The 25,890-nt window shown below is 42.1% G+C and overlaps 1 protein-coding gene and 1 long non-coding RNA gene across 7 annotated transcripts in view; both read right to left on the reverse strand.

The window, feature by feature from the left end:
• Positions 1-25,890, reverse strand: part of LOC118385058 (spermine synthase-like) — a 45,054-nt gene that overhangs the window by 6,543 nt on the left and 12,621 nt on the right. The window contains exons 2-3 of one of the 6 annotated variants that reach the window (XM_052520891.1): positions 9,341-9,609; positions 8,226-8,346 (exon numbers count right to left, since the gene is read on the reverse strand). In XM_052520891.1, coding sequence (XP_052376851.1) covers positions 8,226-8,346; positions 9,341-9,386 — 167 coding nt within the window. In that variant the 5' untranslated portion in view covers positions 9,387-9,609. Of the gene's footprint in view, positions 1-8,225; positions 8,347-9,029; positions 9,242-9,340; positions 9,610-25,144; positions 25,251-25,890 lie in introns of those variants that run through there. The other 5 variants (XM_052520892.1, XM_052520893.1, XM_052520894.1 and 2 more) reach the window with 5 other exon arrangements.
• LOC118385061 (uncharacterized) lies at positions 23,024-23,876 on the reverse strand. Its single transcript, XR_004825949.2, has 2 exons — positions 23,741-23,876; positions 23,024-23,490 (listed from the first exon to the last, which is right to left on the reverse strand). It is a non-coding gene; the product is annotated as an uncharacterized LOC118385061 (long non-coding RNA).

Here is a 25,890-nt window from a genome sequence, read left to right on the forward strand (position 1 = left end):
ATATTCCTGCAGGCTTAGGCCCACACAATGGCCAACCGCCAGTGTTTACTAGTCACCACACACACACAAAACAAGCGCCAAAGCCCTTACATCCGATAAACAAAGCCACTAAAGAGCTAAGCGTTCATTTGAACGTGAGCCATTGTGGTACCAATAAAACACTTAACCGGCCAAACAATGGTCTTCCTAAAGGGTGTCTGACCACTGGAACACACCTGGGGTTTTATTAGCCAGTCAGGGCATTGTTTTAAATGTAATTTAACTTTATTTAACTAGGCAAATCCGTTAAGAACAAGCTAGTGTTTGGGCTAGCTACAGTGTTTGCAACTTCTGTCTACATTTGTTTCGCATAAACCTTGACAACCTCACACATTCAAACACTACATACACACACATTTACAAGACAAAACACACATAATTTGCCTAGTCACTTTACCCTGCCTTCCAGTACATATCAACCTCAAGTACCTCTGCACATTGATCTGGTACTCCCTGTATGTAGCTCCACATTGATCTGGTACTGGTACTCCCTGTATGTAGCTCCATATTGATCTGGTACTGGTACTCCCTGTATGTAGCTCCACATTGATCTGGTACTGGTACTCCCTGTATGTAGCTCCATATTGATCTGGTACTGGTACTCCCTGTATGTAGCTCCACATTGATCTGGTACTGGTACTCCCTGTATGTAGCTCCACATTGATCTGGTACTGGTACTCCCTGTATATAGCTCCACATTGATCTGGTACTCCCTGTATGTAGCTCCACATTGATCTGGTACTGGTACTCCCTGTATATAGCTCCACATTGATCTGGTACTGGTACTCCCTGTATATAGCTCCACATTGATCTGGTACTGGTACTCCCTGTATATAGCGCCACATTGATCTGGTACTGGTACTCCCTGTATATAGCTCCACATTGATCTGGTACTGGTACTCCCTGTATATAGCTCCACATTGATCTGGTACTCCCTGTATATAGCTCCACATTGATCTGGTACTCCCTGTATATAGCTCCACATTGATCTGGTACTGGTACTCCCTGTATATAGCGCCACATTGATCTGGTACTGGTACTCCTTGTATATAGCGCCACATTGATCTGGTACTCCCTGTATATAGCGCCACATTGATCTGGTACTCCCTGTATATAGCGCCACATTGATCTGGTACTCCCTGTATATAGCTCCACATTGATCTGGTACTCCTGTATATAGCTCCACATTGATCTGGTACTGGTACTCCCTGTATATAGCTCCACATTGATCTGGTACTGGTACTCCCTGTATGTAGCTCCACATTGATCTGGTACTGGTACTCCCTGTATATAGCTCCACATTGATCTGGTACTCCCTGTATATAGCTCCACATTGATCTGGTACTGGTACTCCCTGTATATAGCGCCACATTGATCTGGTACTGGTACTCCTTGTATATAGCGCCACATTGATCTGGTACTCCCTGTATATAGCGCCACATTGATCTGGTACTCCCTGTATATAGCGCCACATTGATCTGGTACTCCCTGTATATAGCTCCATATTGATCTGGTACTGGTACTCCCTGTATATAGCTCCACATTGATCTGGTACTGGTACTCCCTGTATATAGCGCCACATTGATCTGGTACTGGTACTCCCTGTATATAGCGCCACATTGATCTGGTACTCCCTGTATATAGCTCCACATTGATCTGGTACTCCCTGTATATAGCGCCACATTGATCTGGTACACACACCACAGCACGCAATAGGCTGACCAATACAAGGGTTGAAAAATTGTTGGCCATCCGGGCAAATTTGAGGCTTTTTGAGCCTGACAGCGAGCCATCATCAACCAGATTGAAAAGTGATAGTGAAGATGAGGCCTCGGAGTCTGATGTACAAGAGGTGGACATTGAGGAGGTCCAGGGAGAAGACACCGAAGCCTGAGAGGAAGACAACCAAACCTTCAGTTTCTGGACTATCATTTTACAGATGTATGTTGAAAACGTTTTTGGGAGATGCAATGGCTCAGTGGGGATCATTCAATATTGCCTTTCGTTGTTCAGTGAAATCATCCCATGTGAAGAGTCAACTCATTTAATTAAAGTTACATTCGTAACTAAATAGTTTGATTTCTATTGGAAGGATTTAATCATTTGCAATTATGTCTACTTATGTTAAGGTAAAAGGTTTATGTTTCGGTCTCCATATGAAATGGTAAATATATCCAATGCAAAAGACATCAACACATTAATACCATTTATATTAATGTACATACATTTCCGTTATTTCCCATATATTCCTGTTAATTCCCACGGAAGGTTTCCACCTCTGAATATTCCCCAAAATGTGCAACCCTAGTTATAACATCTACAGAAAAGACAGAAATGTCAATGGGGGGCGGTGTTAAGCTTCGGTAGGATCTCATGTTAAATACTGTTGAAGTAATATGGCTACAGGCTCACCTGTCTCACCTAAAGCCCATTCTTGTGGGAAGCTGCTATAGACCACCAAGTGTTAACAGTCAGTATCTGGATAATATGTGTGAAATGCTTGATAATGTATGTGATAAACAGAGAGGTATATTTTTTGGGCAACCTAAATGTTGACTGGCTTTCATCAAGCTGCCCACTCCAGAAGAAACATCAAACTGTAACCAGTGCCTGCACCCTGGTTCATGCTTTCAGCAATCTGAGGAACTGAAGAAGGACGACAACATTCTCTTGAACACCCTTCTTTGCACAGGGAAGAGAACAGTCATCTCTGGCCCACTGCCATGCTATAAGGGATTCTGAGCGTTACAGCCGCGTAGCTGCCCTAAACGAGATCCTGAAGCTCTCCAAAAACAGAAATGTCTCCTTTAGTGACAATTTGGACTTCCTGTGAGAGCAACCAACACTCTTTAATAGAGATGGGATTCACCCTAACCGCAGGGGTTCCAGGATTATCTCCAACATAGCGAACTGCTTAAGAGACTGACGGTAGCAAGGATCTCATGTCAGATGATGCGGAAGCAATATGGCTACAGGTTCATCTGCCTCACCTAAAGCCTATTCTCGTAGGAAGTTGTTATAGACCAGTGCTAAATGTCAGTATTTGGACTATGTGTGAATCAGTCAACCTACCAGGGTAGTTACAAACAGAACAGGAACTAAATTATCCACGTGTATTGATCACATCTTTACTAATGTTGCAGAAATCTTCTCTAAAGCAGTATGGACACCCATCAGATGTAGTGATGATAATATAATATAATTCCTCTGCTCTCATCCTTCTAGACCTATCGGCTGCCTTCGATACTGTGAACCATCAGATCCTCCTCTCCACCCTCTCCGAGTTGGGCATCTCCGGCGCGGCCCACGCTTGGATTGCGTCCTACCTGACAGGTCGCCCTACCAGGTGGCGTGGCGAGAATCTGTCTCCTCACCACGCGCTCTCACCACTGGTGTCCCCCAGGGCTCTGTTCTAGGCCCTCTCCTATTCTCGCTATACACCAAGTCACTTGGCTCTGTCATAACCTCACATGGTCTCTCCTATCATTGCTATGCAGACGACACACAATTAATCTTCTCCTTTCCTCCTTCTGATGACCAGGTGGTGAATCGCATCTCTGCATGTCTGGCAGACATATCAGTGTGGATGACGGATCACCACCTCAAGCTGAACCTCGGCAAGACGGAGCTGCTCTTCCTCCCGGGGAAGGACTGCCCGTTCCATGATCTCGCCATCACGGTTGACAACTCCATTGTGTCCTCCTCCCAGAGCGCTAAGAACCTTGGCGTGATCCTGGACAACACCCTGTCGTTCTCAACTAACATTAAGGCGGTGGCCCGTTCTTGTAGGTTCATGCTCTACAACATCCGCAGAGTACGACCCTGCCTCACACAGGAAGCGGCGCAGGTCCTAATCCAGGCACTTGTCATCTCCCGTCTGGATTACTGCAACTCGCTGTTGGCTGGGCTCCCTGCCTGTGCCATTAAACCCCTACAACTCATCCAGAACGCCGCAGCCCGTCTGGTGTTCAACCTTCCCAAGTTCTCTCACGTCACCCCGCTCCTCCGCTCTCTCCACTGGCTTCCAGTTGAAGCTCGCATCCGCTACAAGACCATGGTGCTTGCCTACGGAGCTGTGAGGGGAACGGCACCTCAGTACCTCCAGGCTCTGATCAGGCCCTACACCCAAACAAGGGCACTGCGTTCATCCACCTCTGGCCTGCTCGCCTCCCTACCACTGAGGAAGTACAGTTCCCGTTCAGCCCAGTCAAAACTGTTCGCTGCTCTGGCTCCCCAATGGTGGAACACACTCCCTCACGACGCCAGGACAGCGGAGTCAATCACCACCTTCCGGAGACACCTGAAACCCCACCTCTTTAAGGAATACCTAGGATAGGATAAAGTAATCCTTCTCACCCCCCTTAAAAGATTTAGATGCACTATTGTAAAGTGGCTGTTCCACTGGATGTCATAAGGTGAATGCACCAATTTGTAAGTCGCTCTGGATAAGAGCGTCTGCTAAATGACTTAAATGTAATGTAAATGTAATAATAGCCATAATTAGAAAGAAAAAAAACTAAGTCCCAAAGATTGGACCTAAAATGGTGTATAAATGAACAAAGGTTTTGCAATTGTACCCAAGTCGAAGATGTGAAAAATATTTGTTGGTCCGATGTGTGTAACGAGGGACATCCGGACGCTGAGGTATTTATGAAACTGCTTCTTCCGGTTACGGATAGGCATGTGCCCATCAAGAAGCACGTATTACACTTCTATGTACACGGAGGGAAAATGTCAGTCTTTCCTGGCTCAAAGTTGAGGAGAGTTTGACTGCATCACTATTGATGTGTTGAAGGTACAGAACTGTCTGTTCAAGCAGTTGGCACACAGTTCAGACACTAATCGGCACAACACGTGCAACCAGAGGTCTCTTCACAGTCCCCAGGTCCAGAATAGAGCCATGACTACATGGAACTCTGCCACCCCCGGTAACTCAGATTAGCAATGGGACCACTATAAAAAATCAAATATATTTTAAAGTGGTCGCACGAAGGCGACTGAAGAGACAGCCATTTTATATTTATTGTATTGTAATTTGCACTGTACTATGCATTAGACCTAGATATTTTATGTATATACTGATATGTAGGCTGTGTGTGACGTTTTAAATGTATGCGTTTCACTCTTGACTAATAATGTTATGTATTATTCCATATTTGACAGACCCCAGGAAGAGTAGCTGATGCTACGGGGAACCTAATAGATACCAAATGTTATCAGTCAACCTACCAGGGTATTTCCAAAAAACAGCACAGGAATGAAATCAACATGTATTGATTACATAGTCACTAATTCTACAGAAATCTGCTTTAAAACAGTATCCAAATCCATCGGATGTAGTGATCACCTTATAGTAGCAATATCTAACGAAACCAAAAGTTCCAAAGGCTGGGCCTAATATAGTGTATAAGAGGTCATACAATAAGTTTTGTAGTAGTTTTGTAATAAAGTGCTGATCTACCTTAACACTATCAACAAGGCAGGTCCTACAGGCTAGAGGTCGGCCGATTATGATTTTTCAACGCCGATACCGATTATTGGGGGGGCCAATAAAGGCAGACGCCGATTATTGGGCGGCCAATAAAGGCCGACGCCGATTATTGGGGGGGCAATAAAGGCCGATACCGATTATTGGGGGGGTCAATAAAGGCCGGTACCGATTATTGGGGGCCAATAAAGGCATTTACAACACTGAATGAACACTTATTTTAACTTAATATAATACATCAATAAAATCAATTTAGCCTCAAATAAATAATGAAACGTGTTCAATTTGGTTTAAATAATGCAAAAACAAAGTGTTGGAGAAGAAAGTAAAAGTGCAATATGTGCCATGTAAGAAAGCTAACGTTTAAGTTCCTTGCGCAGAACATGATAACATATGAAAGCTGGTGGTTACTTTTAACATGAGTCTTATATTCCCAGGTATATTCCCAGGTAAGAAGTTTTAGGTTGTAGTTATTATAGGAATTATAGGACTATTTCTCTATACCATTTATATTTCATTAACCTTTGACTATTGGATGTTCTTATAGGAACTTTAGTATTGCCAGTGTAACAGTATAGCTTCCGTCCCTCTCCTCGCCCCTACCTGGGCTCGAACCAGGAACACATCGACAACAGCCACCCTCGAAGCAGCGTTACCCATCACTCCACAAAATGGTCGAATCCGGAAACTATCATCTCGAAAAGTTATAAAATAACACAGAAATACGAGCCTTAGGTCAAAAAAACAAAACGTTTATTCTTTCAGTGAAATACGGAACCGTTCCGTATTTTATCTAATGGGTGGCATCCATAAGTCTAAATATTTCTGTTACATTGCACAACCTTCAATGTTATGTCATAATTATGTAAAATTTTGGCAAATTAGGCAGCCCAAACTGTTGCATATACACTACATTGACTGCGTGCAATGAATGCAAGAGAAGTGACAATTTCACCTGGTTAATATTGCCTGCTAACCTGGATTTCTTTTAGCCAAATATGCAGGTTTAAAAATATATACTTATGTGTATTGATTTTAAGAAAGGCATTGATGTTTATGATTAGGTACACATTGGAGCAACGATACGCACCGCATCGATTATATGCAACGCAGGACAGGCTAGATAAACTAGTAATATCATCAACCATGTGTAGTTAACTAGTGATTAAGATACGTTTTTTATAAGATAAGTTTAATGCTAGCTAGCAACTTACCTTGGCTTACTGCATTCACGTAACAGGCAGTCTCCTCGTGGAGTGCAATGAGAGGCAAGTAGTTAGTGTTGGACTAGTTAACTGTAAGGTTGCAAGATTGAATCCCCCGAGCTGACAAGGTAAAAATCGGTCGTTCTGCCTCTGAACGAGGCAGAACCCACCATTCCTAGGCCGTCATTGAAAGTAAGAATGTGTTAACTGACTTGCCTTGTTAAATAAAGGTGTAAAAAAATGAAAAAATAAAACAAAATCATCCAAATCTGTGTCCAAAAATACAGATTTCCGATTGTTATGAAAACTTGAAATCGGCCCTAATTATTCGTCCATTCCGACTAATCGGTCGACCTCTACTACAGGCCCTAGTTTTGTTGTACATGGACTACTGTTCAGTCGTGTGGTCAGGTGCCACAAAGAAGGACTTTGCTCAATTGGCTCAGAACAAGGCAGCACAGCTGACCCTTAAAATGTACACAGAGCTAACAATAATATGCATGTCAATCTCTCATGGCTCAAAGTAGAGAGATTGGCTTCATCACTACTTGTTTTTGTAAGAAGCAATGACACGCTGAATGCAACGAGCTGTCTGTTTAAACTACTAGAACACAGCTCAGACACCAATGCATACCCCACAAGACATGCCACCAGAATACCTAAGTGCAGAACAGACTATTGGAGGCGCACAGTACCACTATATAGAGCCATGGCTACATGGAACTCTATTCCACATCAGGTAACTGACGCAAGCAGTAGAATCAGATTTACAAAACAGATTGTTTTCTTATGGAACAGAGGGGACTGTAAAGAGACAAACACACACAAACAAACACAAATGGATTTTGTATTGTAGATATGTGGTAGTAGAGTAGTGACCTGAGGACCCTCAGGAAGAGTAGCTGTTGCCTTGGCAGCAGGTAATGGGGATCCTTAATGAATACAAAATGTATTGTACAGTATGTAAGGGTGCTATGGATGTGCCTACTGTAGATGCTTTTAAAGTGTACCTAAAGCACCATACCTTGCTGACTCGGTCTTGCCTGACTGTCTTCATAGTGTGTTGTGTCTCATGTGCTGTATTACTCGTTCTTATTATTATCCTCAAGATAGACCCCTAGCCACTCGGGAGCCTAAGGCATCTCAGTGCAAGAAGCATTACTACAGTCCCTGGTTCGAAATCAAGGCTGTATCACAACCAGCCGTGATTGAGAGTCCCATAGGGCAGCACACAATTGGCCCAGCGTCGTCCAGGTTTGGCTGGGTAGGCCGTCATTGTAAATAACAATTTGTTCTTAACTGACTTGCCTAGTTAAATAAAGGATACATTTGAAATGTAAAAACAAATATTTTATGTTTTTAATGTAGCACTTCGGGTTTTTGAAAAGCGAACACAAACTAGGCCTAATTCATGAACATTAGATTCGTTCTACAAAATGTTGGTAAGGACATAAATAATGACTAATAATAATGTTTATGGAACTGGTGCCTACCTGCCATTCTTGCCAATGAAGGTAGCAAGATATCCATGTCCCTCAGTGTCATGGACAGTCTCTGTCATTTCCTGTTCTTGAAATATAGACTGCAGCCCATGCACAGTCGTTGGACAGTCTGCTGAACAGAAAAGGGAGAGGCATTTCTAGAGTGACAACACAATAATTAACACAACACCATACACCATGTTTGAAATTCCTGTTTCAGACAGAATCACCATTAAAAATGGTAAATAAATTAAGCCTGTTAAGGTGATATCTAGCTAGCTAAAGGAGGGACAGGGTTGCACTTACTGCACACAAACTGTAGCTACCTTGTAACAACCACCAGAAATGTCAAATAACAAGCTAGATAACTATGTTCTTCATGTCTTGTCTGTGTACCTTAACGTTAGACAGTTGGCTATGCAGCAACAAATTAAATTCATTGATATAGCCCTTCTTACATCAGCTGATATCTCAAAGTGCTGTACAGAAACCCAGGCTAAAACCCCAAACAGCAAGCAATGCAGGTGTAGAAGCACATGCTAAAAATAAATGGCAAAAATTCTGCTTGGATGCTATTTTCCCGTGAGTGCATATACTATAGATATCAGACTGATAATTGGCCACTGGGACCTTATGAATTTTTTAAAAGTGTGACCAACTTGAAATGGCTGTATCCTCATCAATAAGTTATGCTAACATTGATATGCTAACTTGTTAGCTAGTAAAGCCTGCCTGTCCATTAAAACCATTCACGCAGACAGATGAGATGCCTTTGCTAACCTAGCTAGCTAGCAACTGCACAAAAGGTCATATTACCCGCATGCCAGTCATGTTGCTGGCAACCAGCAATGTCTGATTTGGAATTATGCCATCAAGATAGCGGACGACATTTAACGAGATCAATATTACTCAGCACGTCATTTGCTACGTCCTCCGCGAAAAAAAGCACTAATCGTGCATATCATAATTGTATGATTAGTATATATTGGACTGCGCGTATTGACAACGATTAGTTAGCTAGCTAACGTTAGCTAGCATACAGTACATGCGCAAAGGGAAATGATAGCTTATGACCCCCATGTCCTGTATTGCTGCAACCGTTCGTAGCCACGGTGTGTGTCATTTACCTGGCGCTGAGAGGTTGAAGTCGAGGGTGTAATGTCGCAGTGCCATGACTGGGTACAGCCGTCAGCCATGCCTGGAGTAGGCAGCCGGTGTGAAAATGGAATTTGCGTGTGGGGACAGAAGGAGGGATCCGTGCTATTACTGCCAGAGTGTTGTTTGAAGTGGGAGGGTTTGCTAGAGTGCAGACTCGTCTGTGGACACGCAGGGGGATGGTCCGATGACGACCACCTCGTGCTCACATGTATCTACAGTTCAGATTGCAGTAGGCTTCCTGTTAGTTGTACAGACAGAGACAGACAGACAGCCTATCATCCCTCCAGTCCTTTGTAATTATTTCTCCACTATGGCTTATTTATTGCCTTACATCCCTTATCCTTATAATTTGAACACACTTTATATATACTTTATTGTATTATTGACTGTTTGTTTATTCCATGTGCAACTCTGTTGTTGTTGTTGTTTGGGTCACACTGCATTGCTTTATCTTGGCCAGGTCGCAGTTGTAAATGAGAACTTGTTCTCAACTAGCTTACCTGGTTAAATAAAGGGGAAATAAAAATATAATAAATATGTAGTAACCAAAAAAGTGTTTAACAAATCCAAATATATTTTATATTTGAGATTCTTCAAAGTAGCCACCCTTTGTCTTGACAGCTTTGCATTCTCTCAACCATCTTCGTGAGGTAGTCACCTGGAATACATTTCAATTAACAGGTGTGCTTTGTTAAAAGTCTTTCCTTCTTAATGCATTTGAGCCAATCAGTTGTGTTGTGACAAGGTAGGGGTGTATACAGAAGATGGTCTATTTCCAAATAGGGCTAAGTACGTATTATGGCAAGAACAGCTCAAATAAGCTAAGAGAAGCGGCAGTCAATCATTACTTTAAGACATGAAGGTCAGTCAATATGGAACATTTCAAGAACTTTAAAAGTTTCAAGTGCAGTCACAATAACCATCAAGCGCTATGATGAAACTGGCTCTCATGAGGACAGCCACAGGAAAGGAAGACCCAGAGTTACCTCTGTTGCAGAAGATAAGTTCATTAGAGTTGACTGCACCTCAAATAAATTCTACAGAGTTCAAGTAACAGACACATCTCAACATCAACTGTTCAGAGGATACTCCATGAATAAAGCCTTTGTGGTCAAATTGCTGCAAAGAAACCACTAAAGAACACCAATAATAAGAAGACACTTACTTGGGCCAAGAAACACGAGCAATGGACATTAGACTGGTGGAAATCTGTCCTTTGGTTTGATGAGTCCAAATTTGAGATTTTTGGTTCCAACCGCCAGTCTCTGCATGTGTGGTTCCCACTATGAAGCATGAAGGAGGAGGTGTGATGGTGTGGGGGTTCAAGGCACACTTAACCAGCATGGCTACCACAACATTCTGCAGCGATACACCTTCCTATCTGGTTTGCACTTAGTGGGACTATCATTTGTTTTTCAACAGGACAATGACCCAACACACCTCCAGGCTGTGTAAGGGCTATTTTACCAAGATGGAGAGTGATGGAGTGTTGCATCAGATGACCTGGCCTCCACAATCACCCCAAGAAAGGTAGAGGCGTGGATCAGAAAACCTGTCAGTTTATGGTGTGACCACCATTTGCCTCATGCAGAGTGACACATCTTCTTCGCATAGAGTTGATCAGGCTGTTGATTATGGCCTGTGGAATGTTGTCCCACTCCTCTTCAATGGCAGTGTGAAGTTGCTGGATATCGGCGGGAACTGGAACACGCTGTCGTACACGTCGATCCAGAGCGTCCCAAACACGCTCAAAGGATAACATGTCTGGTGAGTCTTCAGGCCATGGAAGAACTGGGACATTTTCAGCTTCCAGGAATTGTGTACAGATCCTTGCAACATGGGGCTGTGTATTATCAAGATGAAACATTAGGTGATGGTGGCGGATGAATGGCACAACAATGGGCCTCAGGATCTCGCCACCATGGGGCACTCTGTTCACAACGTTGACATCAGCAAACCGCTTGCCCACACATCGCCATACACGTGGTCTAGGGTTGTGAGGCCGGCTGCACGTACTGCCAAATTCTCTAAAACAACAATGGAGGTGGCTTATGGTAGAGAAATTAACATTCAATTCTCTGGCAACAGCTCTGGTGGACCTTCCTGCAGCCAGTATGTCAATTACAAGTTCCCTCGAAACTTGAGACATCTGTGGCAGTGTGTTGTGTGACAAAACTGCATATTTTAGAGTGACCTTATATTGTCCCCAGCACAATGTGCACCTGTGTAATGATCATGCTGTTTAATCAGCTTCTTGATATGCCACAGCTGTCAGTTGGATGTATTATCTTGGCAAAGGAGAATCAAATCAAATTTATTTGTCACATACACATGGTTAGCAGATGTTAACGCGAGTGTAGCGAACAGTGATGTAATAAATGTGTGAAAATGTGTGCACATAATTTGAGCGAAATAAACTAGGATATTTTATTTCAGCTCATGAAACATGTGTCCAACACTTGTGTTTATATTGTTGTTCAGTGTAGTAGTATAGAGTAAATCCTGACAATTTATTTTCAGCCTGTATTTGTCAACAAACAGTAAATTCGGAAAGTATTCAGTCACCTTCCCTTTTTCCATATGTTGTTACATTACAGCCTTCTAAAATGGATGAAATACATGTACTTCTTCATCAATCTACACACAAAACCACATAATTAAAGTAAAAACAGGTTTAAACTGTTTTGCTAATTTTATTCAAAATCAAAAACAGAAATATATTTGAATAAACTGTACTGTAATATTTAAATAAGTATTCAGAGCCTTTGCTATGAGACTAAATTGAGCTCAGGTGCATTCTGTTTCCATTGATCATCCTTGAGATGTTTCCACAACTTGATTGGAGTCCATCTGTGTTAAATTTAATTGATTGGACATGATTTGGAAAGACACACATCTGTCTATATAAAGGTCCCAGTGTTGACAGTGCATGTCAGAGCAAAAACCAAGCCGTGAGGTCAAAGGAATTGTCCGTAGGGCCCCCGAGACAGGATTGTGTCGAGGCACAGATCTGGGGAAGGGTACCAAAACATTTCTGCAGCATTGAAGGTCCCCAAGAACACAGTGGCCTTAATCATTCTTTAATGGAAGAAGTTTGGAACCACCAAGACTCTTCCTAGAGCAGGCCGCCCAGCTAAACTGAGCAATCAGTGTAGAAGGGCCTTGGTCATGGAGGTGACCAAGAACCCAATGGACACTCTGACAGAGCTCCAGAGTTCCTCTGTGGAGATGGGAGAACCTTCCATGAGGACAATCATCTCTGCAGCACTCCACCAATCAGGCCTTTATGGTAGAGTGGCCAGACAGAAGCCACTCTTCAGTAAAAGGCACATGACAGCCCACTGGAGTTTACCAAAGGGCACCTAAAGGACTCTCAGACCATGAGAAACAAGATTATCTGGTATTATGAAACCAAGATTGAACTCTTTGGCCTTAATGCCAAGCTTCACTTCTGTAGGAAACCTGGCATCATCCCTACAGTGAAGCATGGTGGTGGCAGCATCATGCTGTGGGGATGTTTTTCAGTGGCAGGGACTGGGAGACTAGTCAGGATGGAGGGAAAGATGAACAGAGCAAAGTACAGAGAGATCCTTGAAACCTGTTCCAGAGCTCTCAGGACCTCAGACTGAGGTTCATCTTCCAACAGGACAATGACCCTAAGCACACAGCCAAGACAACGTAGGAGTGGCTTGGGACAAGTCTCTGAATGTCAGTGAATGGCCCAGCCAGAGCCCGGACTTGAACCCGACCGAGCATCTCTGGAGAGACCTGAAAGTAGCTGTGCCGCGACGTTCCCCATCCAACCTGACGGAGCTTGAGAGGATCTGCAGAGAAGAATGGGAGAAACTCCCCAAATACAGGTGTGCCAAGCTTGTAGCATCATACCCAATAAGACTGAAGGCTGTAATCACTGCCAAATGTGCTTCAACAAAGTACTGAGTAAAGTGTCTGAATACTTACGTAAATGTGATATTTCAGTTTTTTTTAAATTAATTTGTAAAAAGTTTGAAAAAATAATTTCACTTTGACATTATGGGGTCTTGTGTGTTGGGCAGTGACATTTTTTAAAACATTTTATTAAAAAAAAATATTCAGGCTGTAACACAACAAAGTGTGGGGAAAATTCAAATGTAATGTGCTGCTTGCATGATCATGAGCAAAGTCATTGTAGCCTATCATTTCACTTCCCCTGTGAGAACCAGTGTCCATTACAATGTAGAAAAACGCATGAGCTATCTTTCAACAGTTATCCATATTACCAGAGCTTCATCTTATTCTTTCAAACTATTTGTATGGCAGATTTGTCTGCAATTTATGGAAGATGACAAACTTTGGACATAACAATAGATGGCAAAGATAGGCCAGTGGTTTCAATCTGTGGAAACATTTTCCCTAAATCAATGCTTATGACAAATCTAGCTCCAGATCCAGCCATAGAGCCAGCTAGTTAATCTTTTGAATACGGTGTAATAATAAAAAAATCAACAGTTAATTAACATTAGCTCGCTAGATAAGGTTAGCATGCTAGCTAGCTACACTGACAGCTGTCTGTGCCCTATTTGTTCATGTTTATCAACTCCACATGGAAATTCCCACACCCAATTCGTGAAAATGTATAAGTAGCCTTCGTCATTCTTAGGAGGTGGAACCTAAACTTGCATTTCTAGGACAGGAAATGACGTTGAAATAGTGGCGACAACCCATCTGGGAGACTCCTTAAACATGCACCAGGCATTTCACACCCGCACAAAGGCTAAGGTGTGGGACTGACAGGTAGGCAAAGGGATCTGGAGTCAGTTGGGCGTTTCCTGCACACCAATTACTGGGAACTGAATCATTCTCATAAGTGGTCTGATGTATGTGGTTTGACTGTCTGTTTCTGCTGTCTTGCCAACACTCTTTATCACACCCAAAATTCCATAAGGCAAAATAGCACACACACACAATAGACGATTTTAGCATGTAAATCTTAGTGGGCCAAAACAAAAAAATGTTTTAGATGCATGCCAGCAAAGCCACTACACAACAGAACACTAAACAATACATGAATTGCACTATAATGGTGACAAACAGTGCCCACATACTGTTAGGGACTACATAAAGCTGTCCCAACAGCAGAGCTTTCTATTCAGCACAATGGAGTGAATCCTTACCACTGCTACACCTGGCTATCAGCGGAGCCTTGTCTGGCAGCGAAACAGTTCATATAGCCTCATTTACTGCCTTAAAAAAACATAGCATAGCCGATATGGCTGACTTACTTAAACAAATGTGGTTTCTACTGACAATAGAGATGAACAAACTATGGCATAAGCGGATAAGAGGCAATTCATCATTTTGAGTAAGACATTTTTTAAATTTTATTTTACTAGGCAAATCAGTTAAGAACAAATTCTTATTTTTCAATGACGGCCTAGGAACAGTTGGTTAGCCTGTTCAGGGGCAGAACGACAGATTTGTACCTTTTAAGCTCGGGGATTTGAACTTGCAACCTTCCGGTTACTAGTCCAACGCTCTAACCACTAGGCTACCCTGCCGCCCCGGCAAGCTAGGAAGGACGTAGTCAATATAACTATTTGTTCAGCACTTTTAAAATGTAGAATTCAGAACATGGGCTGTTCATTCAGCCTAGTTCAGAACTGTAGGATAAATAAAGGGGGCATATAAGCAAACAATGAAAGCTCTTACAATATTCAATGATTACATTTCTCTAAAACAGGCTATAGGCTACATGTGCACCACCAATTCAGAACAATAGGCTAAGTTATGAGGGGGAAAGGGACCAAATTATTAGGGTGAGACATATGGGCTACTAACAGCTTACTACACAACATACACTTATTACTTAGCTACAGTGTACATATCTACCTGGCCTATTCAATCATTTATGCAGCACAAATAAAGAACATTTTGTCATCAAACTTCATCAAAGTCTGGCATTCTGTGGATGTATGGTGCCTTCAAGACAACTGGGAACTCAGGACGAATCATGGCCCAAGTTCCCGACTTGGAATTCCGAGTTGGATGACCGTTCAAAACTTACTTTTCCAGTCAGAGCTCGTTTTTTCCCCCCAGAGTTCCCAGTTGTCTTGAACGCACTTAATTCTGAGATTTCCCAGTTGTTTTGAACGTGGCTGACAGCATGGCCGATGTATTCAAACTTTTCTAGCCCACGCCGTTTAATGTTTATCCTTTTAAGCTTGGAAAAGAGACCCTTAAACATAGACTTGGACCACACTCAGACTCCATTGAATAGCAGGCTAGTGATTACTTTGCAGGCACTGATTCCTCCCAAACCACTCATTGTTGAATTTGCGTTTTCCAACATGTGTAATGTTAATGTCCAATGGCCGATGAGCACCAATACGTTTTATCTGTAATTTCTCTTGATATGACAAGGGTTGAAAAGGATTTGCCAGTAGTTAGTCGGCGTGATTCATGATGACGACTGCTTGTCTAGCTTGCTAGCTAAGATTTTGAAAGTATGATGTTAACATGATCAGTCCAATCAAAGCTACAGCAGATATAACGTGATTTGATGTAACTTTATCCGTGGCCAATGACCTTGAGGGCCTTGAATTTTCAAGCTCTCCCCATAGATTTTGCAGTGACGTAGTGTCCCCATAAGTCACAGAACACTGAGCCAATCACAACACAACTAGAGAACATTACCAACCCCTACACTCCACCACAGAAAGTACCAAGTTAGGCTGAAACACCTGTATTTTGGAGCTGCCTTAAGCAAAAAAAGAGACCATGTTTGTATACTTTATTAAATAAATTGTTATTCATTTTTACATGAATGCCAAAATGGCAAAATAAAAACAGACTGGTCGACACTGCACACACACAATCAATGCTGAGGTGTTGGATTGACAGGTACGGACCCACTGACAATTTAGAAATGTTTACAAAATAATACACAATTAAAAGCTGAAATGTCTTAAGTCAATAAGTATTCAACCCATTTGTTATGGCAAGCCTAAATATGTTCAGGAGTAAGAATTTGCTTAACAAGTCATGTAATAAGTTGCATGGACATTTGAATGATTACCGCATCTCTGTTGCCACATTCACTACTCGACTGATAATTGTATTTCAAGCTCAGATTCAACCACAAAGACCAGGGAGGTTTTCCAATGCCTCACAAAGAGCACCTATTGATAGTTGGGTAGAAAAAAATGCAGACATTGAATATCCCTAAGAGCATGGTCAAGTTATTAATTATGCTTTGGCTGGTGTACCAATACACCCAGTCACTACAAAGATACAAGCGTCCTTCCTAACTCAGCTGCCGGATAGGAAGGAAACCGCTCAGGGATTTCACCATGAGCCCAATGGTGATTTTAAAACCGTTTAACGGCTGTGATGGAAGAAAATTGAGGGTGGATCAACACCATAGTAGTTACTCCACAATACTAACCTAATTGACAGAGCGAAAAGAGTGAAGTCTGTATAGAAAACAAATATGCATAACATGCATCCGTTTGTAATAAGGCAATAACATAATACTGCAAAAAATGTGGCAAAGAAATGAAGCATTATGTTTTGTCCTGAATACAAAGCATTATGTTTGGGGCAAATCCAATACAACACACCACTGAGTACTACTCTCTATATTTTCAAGCATGGCTATGGCTGCATCATGTTATGGATATGCTCTTCATCGGCAAGGACGAGGGAGTTTTTTGTTGTTGTTGATGAAAAGATAGGGAATAGAGCTAGGCACAGGCAAAACCAGGAAAACCTGGTTCCTTCTGCTTTCCTACAGACACTGGGAGACAAATTCACCTTTCAGCCGGTGCAATAACCTAACATTCAAGGCCAGATACAGTTGAAGTCGGAAGTTTACATATACCTATATAAACAATTAAACTCAGTTTTTCACAATTCCTGACATTTAATCCGAGTAAACATTCTCTGTCTTAGGTCAGTTAGGATCACCACTTTATTTTAAGAATAGGAAATGTCAGAATAATAGAGAGTGATTTATTTAATATTTTATTTCTTTCATCACATTCCCAGTGGGTCAGAAGTTTACATACACTCAATTAGTATTTGGTTGCATTGCCTTTAAATTGTTTAACTTGGGTCAAACGTATCAGGTGGCCTTCCACAAGCTTCCCACAGTAAGTTGGGTGAATTTTGGCCCATTCCTCCTGACAGAGCTGGTGTAATTGAGTCAGGTTTTTAGAACTCCTTGCTCACACACACTTTTTCAGTTCTGCCCACACATTTTCTATAGGATTTGAGGTTAGGGCTTTGTGTTGTTCACTCCAATACCATGACTTTGTTGTCCTTAAGCCATTTTAACACAACTTTGGGAGTATGCTTGGGGTCATTGTTCATTTGGAAGACCCATTTGCAACCAAGCTTTAACTTCCTGACTGATGTCTTGAGATGTTGCTTCAATATATCCACATCATTTCCCTCCCTCATGATGCCATCTATTTTGTGAAGTGCACCAGTCCCTCCTGCAGCAAAGCACCGCCACAACATGATGCTGCCACCCCAGCTGCTTCACGGTTGGGATGGTGTTCTTCGACTTGAAAGCCTCCCCCTTTTTCCTCCAAACATAATGATGGCCATTATGGCAATTTTTGTTTCAGACAAAATTACATTCCTCCAAAAAGTACTATCTTTGTTCCCATGTGCAGTTGCAAACCGTAATCTGTCTTTTTTAATTGAGGTTTTGGCGCAGTGGCTTCTTCCTTGCTGAGCGGCCTTTCAGGTTATGTCGATATAGGGCTAGTTTTACTGTGGATATAGATACTGAAGGAAACAGGTACAAAAGTATCTTCACAAGGTCCTTTGCTGTTGTTCTGGGATTGATTTGCACTTTTCACACCAAAGTACTTTCATCTCTAGGAGACAGAGCGAGTCTCCTTCCTGAGCAGTATGACGGCTGCATGGTCCAATGGTGTTTACACTTGCGTACTATTGTTTGTACAGATGAGCGTGGTACCTTCAGGCATTTGGAAATTGCTGTCAAGGATGAACCAGACTTGTGGAGGTCTACAATTGTTTTCTGAGGTCTTGGCTGATTTCTTTGGATTTTCCCATGATGTCAAGCAAAGAGGCACTGAGTTTGAAGGTAGGCCTTGAAATACATCCAGAGGTACACCTCCAATTGACTCAAATTATATCAATTAGCCTATCAGAAGCTTCTAAAGCCATGACATAATTTTCTGGAATTTTCTGAGCTGTTTAAAGGCACAGTTAACTCAGTGTATGTAAACATCTGACCCACTGGAATTGTGCTACAGATATTTTAATCTAGCTAAAAACGCGAACGGAGGAGTTATAATTTGTCTGTAAACAATTGTTGGAACAATTCCTTGTGTCATGCACAAAGTAGATGTCCTAACTGACTGGCCAAAACTATAGTTTGTTAACAAGAAATTGGTGGAGTGGTTGAAAAACGAGTTTTAATGACTCCAACCTAGGTGTATATAAACTTCCGACTTCAACTGTATACTTTGCAAGTGGAGGACATCTGTGAGAGGTCGCTGTTATGTCTGAATTCGACACAAAACCAACGAAGAAGTCTGCTGCAGTGTTAAGAGCACTGGTGTATAATAATAACTGTGTCCAAGATGTCTGACTGTACATAGCCGCTGGAAGTAGTTTACGGGTTGGGGTGCTGAAGCAGAAAGAAAAATAATTGCCTGCCCTTAAGATGGCTACAGTATATCAGGCCACAAATAGTGGACTAGTAAAGGCCCAGTGCACTAGTTTTGTGCAAAAAATGTAACTGAATGTATTTGTATTTAAGTGTTTACCAGCATTTGTTTACCAGAGTCTGATAATTATCTGTACAAAACAGTTAATCTGATAACACTTGTGGAATATAAAGATACTTGCCTGACACATGCTTGACAGCCTGTTCAACCTCTTTCGTATCGTCTGAGATCTCCAAAGATTGGAAAGCTGCCGCGCTCATCCCCCTCTTCAAAAAGGGGGAGACTCTACACCCAAACTGTTATAGACCTATATCTATCCTACCCTGCCTTTCTAAGGTCTCTGAAAGCAAAGTTAACAAACAGATCACTGACCATTTCGAATCTCACGGTACCCTCTTCGCTATGCAATCTGGTTTCCGAGCTAGTCATGGGTGCACCTCAGCCACGCTCAAGGTACTAAACGATATCATAACCGCCATCGATAAGACAGTACTGTGCAGCCGTATTCAGCGACCTGGCCAAGGCTTTCCACTCTGTCAATCACCACATTCTTATCGGCAGACTCAACAGCCTTGGTTTCTCAAATGACTGCCTCGCCTGGTTCACCAACTACTTCTAAGACAGAGTTCAGTGTGTCAAATCGGAGGGCCTGTTGTCCGGACCTCTGGCAGTCTTTATGGGGTGCCACAGGGTTCAATTCTCAGGCCGACTCTTTTCTCTGTATACATCAGTGATGTCGCTCTTGCTGCTGGTGATTATCTGATCCACCTCTACGCAGACGAGGCCATTCTGTATACTTCTAGCCTCTCCTTGGACACTTTGTTACCTAACCTCCAGACGAGCGTCAATGTCATACAACTCTCCTTCCATGGCCTCCCAACTGCTCTTAAAATGCAAGTAAAACTAAATGCATGCTCTTCAACCGATCGCTGCCCGCACCTGCCCGCCCATCCAGCATCACTACTCTGGGCGGTTCTGACTTAGAATATGCGGACAACTACAAATACCTAGGTGTCTGGTTAGACTGTAAACTCTCCTTCCAGACTCACATTAAGCATCTCCAATCCAAAATGAAATCTAGAATCGGCTTCCTATTTCGCAACAAAGCATCCTTCACTCATGCTGCCAAACGTACCCTCGTAAAACTGACTATCCTACCAATCTTTAACTTCGGAGATGTCATTTACAAAATAGCCTCCAACACTCTACTCAGCAAATTGGATGCAGTCTATCACAGTGCCATCCGATTTGTCACCAAAGCACCATTTACTACCCACCACTGCGACCTGTATTCTCTCATTGGCTGGCCCTCGCTTCATATTCGTCGCCAAACCCACTGTCTCCAGGTCATCTATAAGTCTTTGCTAGGTAAAGCCCCGCCTTATCTCAGCTCACTGGTAACCTTAACAGCACCCACCCATAGCACCCGCTCCAGCATGTATATTTCACTGGTCATCCCCAAAGCCAATTCCTACTTTGGCCGCCTTTCCTTCCAGTTCTCTGCTGCAAATGACTGGAACGATCTGCAATAATCTAAAGCTGGAGACTCATATCTCCCTCACTAACTTTAAGCATCAGCTGTCAGAGCAGCTAACAGATCATTGCACCTGTACATAGTCCATCTGTAAATAGCCCATTCAACTACCTCAACCCCATATTGTTATTTATTTTGCTCCTTTGCACCCCGGTATCTCTACTTGCACATTCATCTGCTGCACATCACTCTATTGTTTAATTCCTAAATTGTAATTACTCCCTAATCTTACCTCATTTGAACACACTGTATATAGACTTTTCTATTGTGTTATTGACTGTACGTTTGTTTATTCCATATGTAACTCTGTTGTTGTTTGTGTCGCACTGTGTTGCTTTATCTTGGCCAGGTCACAGTTGTAAATTAGGCCTACCTGGTTAAATAAAGGTGAAATAAAAATAATAAAAATGTGTTTTCCAGTTTCTTGAAATAATTTGCAAATGCAACTGAAATTGTCTATTCGTTCCTTTAATTTGTTTATTAGATGCTCTTATCCAAAGCAACTTACAGTAGTGAGTGCATACATTTTAATACTTTTTCATACTGCTCCTCCGTGAGAATCGAACCCACAACCCTAGTGTTGCAATCACCATGCTCTGCCGAGTGGCGCAGCCATCTAAGGCACTCAATCATCAGTGCAAGAGGCGTCACTACAGTACCTAGTTCGAATCCAGGCTGTATCACATCCAACCGGGATTGGGAGTCTCATAGGGCAGCACACAATTGGCCCTGCGACACCTGGGGTAAGCCATCATTGTAAATAAGAATGTGTTCTTAACTGACTTGCCTAGTTAAGTAAATGTTACATTTACAATTAATTTTTTAAAAGTTACCAACTCATCACATCACCACAAACCACTTGATGTCTCAACGTACTGAATTATTGTATTGTGCAATGTTTTTCTTCATGCTGATGGAAAATCTACAGGTACCAAACCTAGAAGACCAGCCTATGTACTGTACAATATAGTAATGTACAGTGTATTTACATTAAGTTATTTGTAATGATGCTAAATTATTACTGCACAAAAAGTGGTTTTCCATGTTATCTGATCAAGAAAAATATTGAATGTGGATGTTTTGTGTCTTTGCCCATAACGTTACACCTTCAGAACAAGGTTCTGTCTGGATTCCATTAGAACGACAATCGCAGAGAAAAGGGACAGGGCAACACCTCTTACAATTACAACTATTGAATCCTGCAAGATATGTTTTTTAATTTCCTTTATTGCCAAAGCAGAGATGCTGACATTTTTTTTGCCTGTGATACATCAGTATATATTGGTCTGCTAATACCAGTAAAAACCCAGCACTTTTGTGACAAATAGACTTTTTTCAAATGTGTATTTTTTTCTATGATATATATTTTTTAATTCTGATTTGTCAGGGAGTTCTGCAGCACCCTCAGCATCCTACTTCTCGTGGCTATACGTCCGCAATCTACTCACATCAAGGTAATCTACTCACGTTCGCATACAACTGTTTATGGACCATCTATGTGCGGGTTGCATCCGGTTTACACAGCCCAACCTCACACGCCCACTAGCACTCCTGCTGCGTTCAAAATAACTGGGAACTCGGAACTGGGAATTTGGAAATCTGACTAACCGCCCCTATTGAAGAACTGTATAAAATCGGTTAAGAATTAACATATCGGACCAGAGACGTTGAGCTGCAGCTCATGTCTAAAGTGTCCAAAGTATGATTACTGAGAGCGTAGTTTCTAACTGTACCAAAGTATTATGTCTGTCCCTCTCTCCCTTTCCATGTCTTTTTTTCCTTCTCAATGTCATTTGTAGCAAGCCGCCATATTGTGTTAGTACGCTAGGGACCTGTTTCTAATGTATTAAGTGTGTATGTTAATCCTGTGTTAGCGAGTAAATAAATAATTAAACCAATTTGTATAGTACTGAATTCATAAGGCTGGTGTTTTTGCAGATGTAGGAGGTTATGACTGTTCAGAATGATGATATGAGGTCATGATTTATAAGTTGATTGTTTATAGATGTGATAGGTTAAGACCTTGAGTTTAATTATGGAGATGGTAACTCTTTAAAGAACCAACTCTCGTGGTTCCCCAATTCCTAATGAGTTAATTGTTACATGATTAATTTAAATCTGGTAAAAATGTAACATAGTTGATTAGATAAATAACAGTCATCAGATTAATGAAAGTAAAGTCACGACGGCAGAAATTGGATTAATATAAAATGTTAAACAGTGAAAATAAAGTTGATCCAAATTGATGATATTTTGATTAAACCAATTCATAGTAGGTTGACACAAGTATGACAAAGTACTGTAGCTGGTACATTGAAAAAGTTGATCATAAAATTACTGGTCCTCTCCCCCCTGTCAAACACATGGAGTCAGGTATTACTTCCTGCATTATGCAATGTCTATCAGGATAAGGTAAGACCCAGGAGCAGACCGTGTCGAAGTAACAATGTTTATTACTACAATAGAGGCAAAGGTACAGGACGTCAGTCAGGCTCAGGGGCATGCAGAGTGGTCAGGCGGGCGAGTTTAGGGTCAGGACAGGCAAGGGTCAAAAACTAGGAGGGCGAGAAAAAAAAGGCTGGGAAAAACCAGGAGCTGACGCGACAAACGCTGGGTTGGCTTCCTCCAACTTGCTGTTGGACTGGGGGTAGAACCCAGAGAACAGGCTGGCCGATGACCCAACGAGTGTGCAGAATGCTTTCCAGAACTGGGACGAGAACTGAGGACCCCGGTCGGAGGCCATGTCCACGGGCAGTCCATGGATCCAAAAGACGTGCTGCAACATGAGCTGGGCCGTCTCTTTGGGTAGTTTGGGGGAGAGGAATTAAGTGGGCGGCTTTGGAGAACCGATCCACCATGGTCAGGTTGGCGGTGTTGCCATCAAACGGGGGGAAACCCCTCTCTTGAGGAGAGTGGGAGAAGACGAGAATGTCATCAATGTAGACGAAGATGAACCGGTTCAACATGTCAGAGAACATGACTAACTGGCATCAGACAAACAGATAACACAGGTATAAATAAACACAGGTATAAATAAACACGGGATAATGGGGAAGATGGGTGACACCTGGAGGGGGGTGGAGACAATCACAAAGACAGGTGAAACAGATCAGGTTGGGACAACGTCACTTAATGCCAGAAATATCATATACCAATTGTAATCGTCCCGTGTGATGCTGGTGTAGAGAGTCAGGCGCAGGACGGCAGATATGAGTCATCAACGTACTTTACTCAAAAATACATAGCAACATAGCGAGCCCACAAAAACGGACCAATGTACAATGAACAATCACTCAAACAAAACATGGGGAACAGAGGGTTAAATAATAAACAAGTAATTGGTTGAGTGAAGCCAGGTGTGAAAGAAAACAAATGGAAAATGAAAAGTGGATCGGCGGTGGCTGGAAATCAGGTGATGCTGACCGCCGAACACCGCCCGAAAAAGGAGAGGGAACGACTTCAGCGGAAGTCGTGACACCAATAGTAGCGTCATATAATCTTAACTCATTTAAATATGTAACGCCTTAAAACCGTCATCACAAACCTTAAAATTGCTCAAGCAGAATGTAGCAGAATGATCCCAGGAACTAACCCACTTTCATCTGTGTTGTGACTAAGCTAGCAAGCAACTTAACGGTTTGCTGGAAAAAGCACACTGTGTTATAAACTGGATGTCATAGTGTTAATTTAATGTTTCACTATTTTCCACCGACAGTAGTGGCTGCTTTTCATTTCGGGTGGACGGGCTGCACCAAAAATTATGATCATGTCACACGTGTGCAGTGCACATTTCGAGCCAAGTTGCTTTGTCAATTGATGAGAACATCAGGAAGCTAATTCTGAAGACTGATGCGGTTCCATTAACAGTGGATCAGTGGCTCTTGCAAGAGCTGACCATAATGTAAGTATTACAGTTTGACACAATGGTTGTGGCATTGGATGCTTTGACTTGTGAACAGTATATTTTTCTGTAACTCCTGATAGTCACTATATGGTTTTTGTTCTTCCATCCCTAAGCCCCTTACATTGAGTCTGAGAATCTCCAACACAGCTGACACAAAAGAATGGTGTCGACAAAAGGAGTTGTGGTGGGAAGAGTATTTGTCATTTACTGATGGAAATCACACACTTCCTAATATTCCTAATACTTCCTTCCTAATATTGAGTTGCACCCCCCCCCCTTTTGTTCTCAAAAAAATTGACTCTACAAGGTGTCGAAAGCATTCCACAGGGATGCTCGCCCATGTTGACTCCAATGCTTCCCACAGTTGTGTAAAGTTGTCTGGATGTCCTTTTGGTGGTGGACCTTTCTTGATACACACGGGAAACTGTTGAGCGTGAAATACCCAGCAGCGTTGCTGTTCTTGAAATACCCTGTTCAAAGGCACTTAAATCTAGGCTTCAACAGGTAAGGCTGCTGTGCTTCTAGCTCTTAGGAAACTTTGAAGTATTTTGTTTTATTATGTGTTATTTCTAACATTATTAGCCCAGAATTTTTTGGTGTTATTTCATACAGCCGGGAAGAACTTTTGGATATCAGAGTGGCGGTAACTCACCAGCATTACGAAAAAGCATACGACTTTTGTGAATCGGATCCTTTGTTCATACCCCCCAGGGCAATTGCTGCTGTTTGTCTGATATCCAACAGTCCATGATCAGCTCTGTGGAACATAAGAGGATTTTGCAGAGAAAATGGGGTGAGGTATACTATTTAGGTTCGGAATGACAGTTCCATTGTTTACCTGGTCATCAATGACATGTGACCAATTGTTTACCTTGTTACCTGGCAACGATCAAAAGGTTGTTTCAATGAGCTGTTTGTCAAAGCAAGCTCATTAATATAATCTCCCTGCCCACTTAGCCTGTTCTTTCAGGCTTCATGATAGTTAGAGATTAGACAATGTAACATTTCTTCAATTCTGAGCATTTTAATAGTGTAAAAATATTATGGGTGATGTTTTGGTCATTCAGATGCTATTTTTACTTGGGAAATAGGTTAACTGTGCAGGACCTTTAATACATGTGAGTGATGGGGGGAATCGTCCTCTGTTACAGTTATTTGAATAATTGAATGGCTGTTTTGTGCACAATGTCTTATTAGGAATTCAAATCTGTCTTCTGTATGTGGCCTTCTATGGGTAGACTTTCTGGGCCGGGCGTCAGTTAAAATATAGTACCAGAAACAAAAAACTGTAGGAGCAGTCGAAACTGTTTACATACTGGAACCCTGGATGAGAACTGTTGTATGAAATCACAGAGAATGATAGAGGCCTCTAGTGGCCAAAAGGCCATTTAGCATGGG

The sequence above is a fragment of the Oncorhynchus keta genome, chromosome 6 (genome assembly GCF_023373465.1).
Source record: "Oncorhynchus keta strain PuntledgeMale-10-30-2019 chromosome 6, Oket_V2, whole genome shotgun sequence".
Classification (NCBI taxonomy): domain Eukaryota; kingdom Metazoa; phylum Chordata; class Actinopteri; order Salmoniformes; family Salmonidae; genus Oncorhynchus; species Oncorhynchus keta.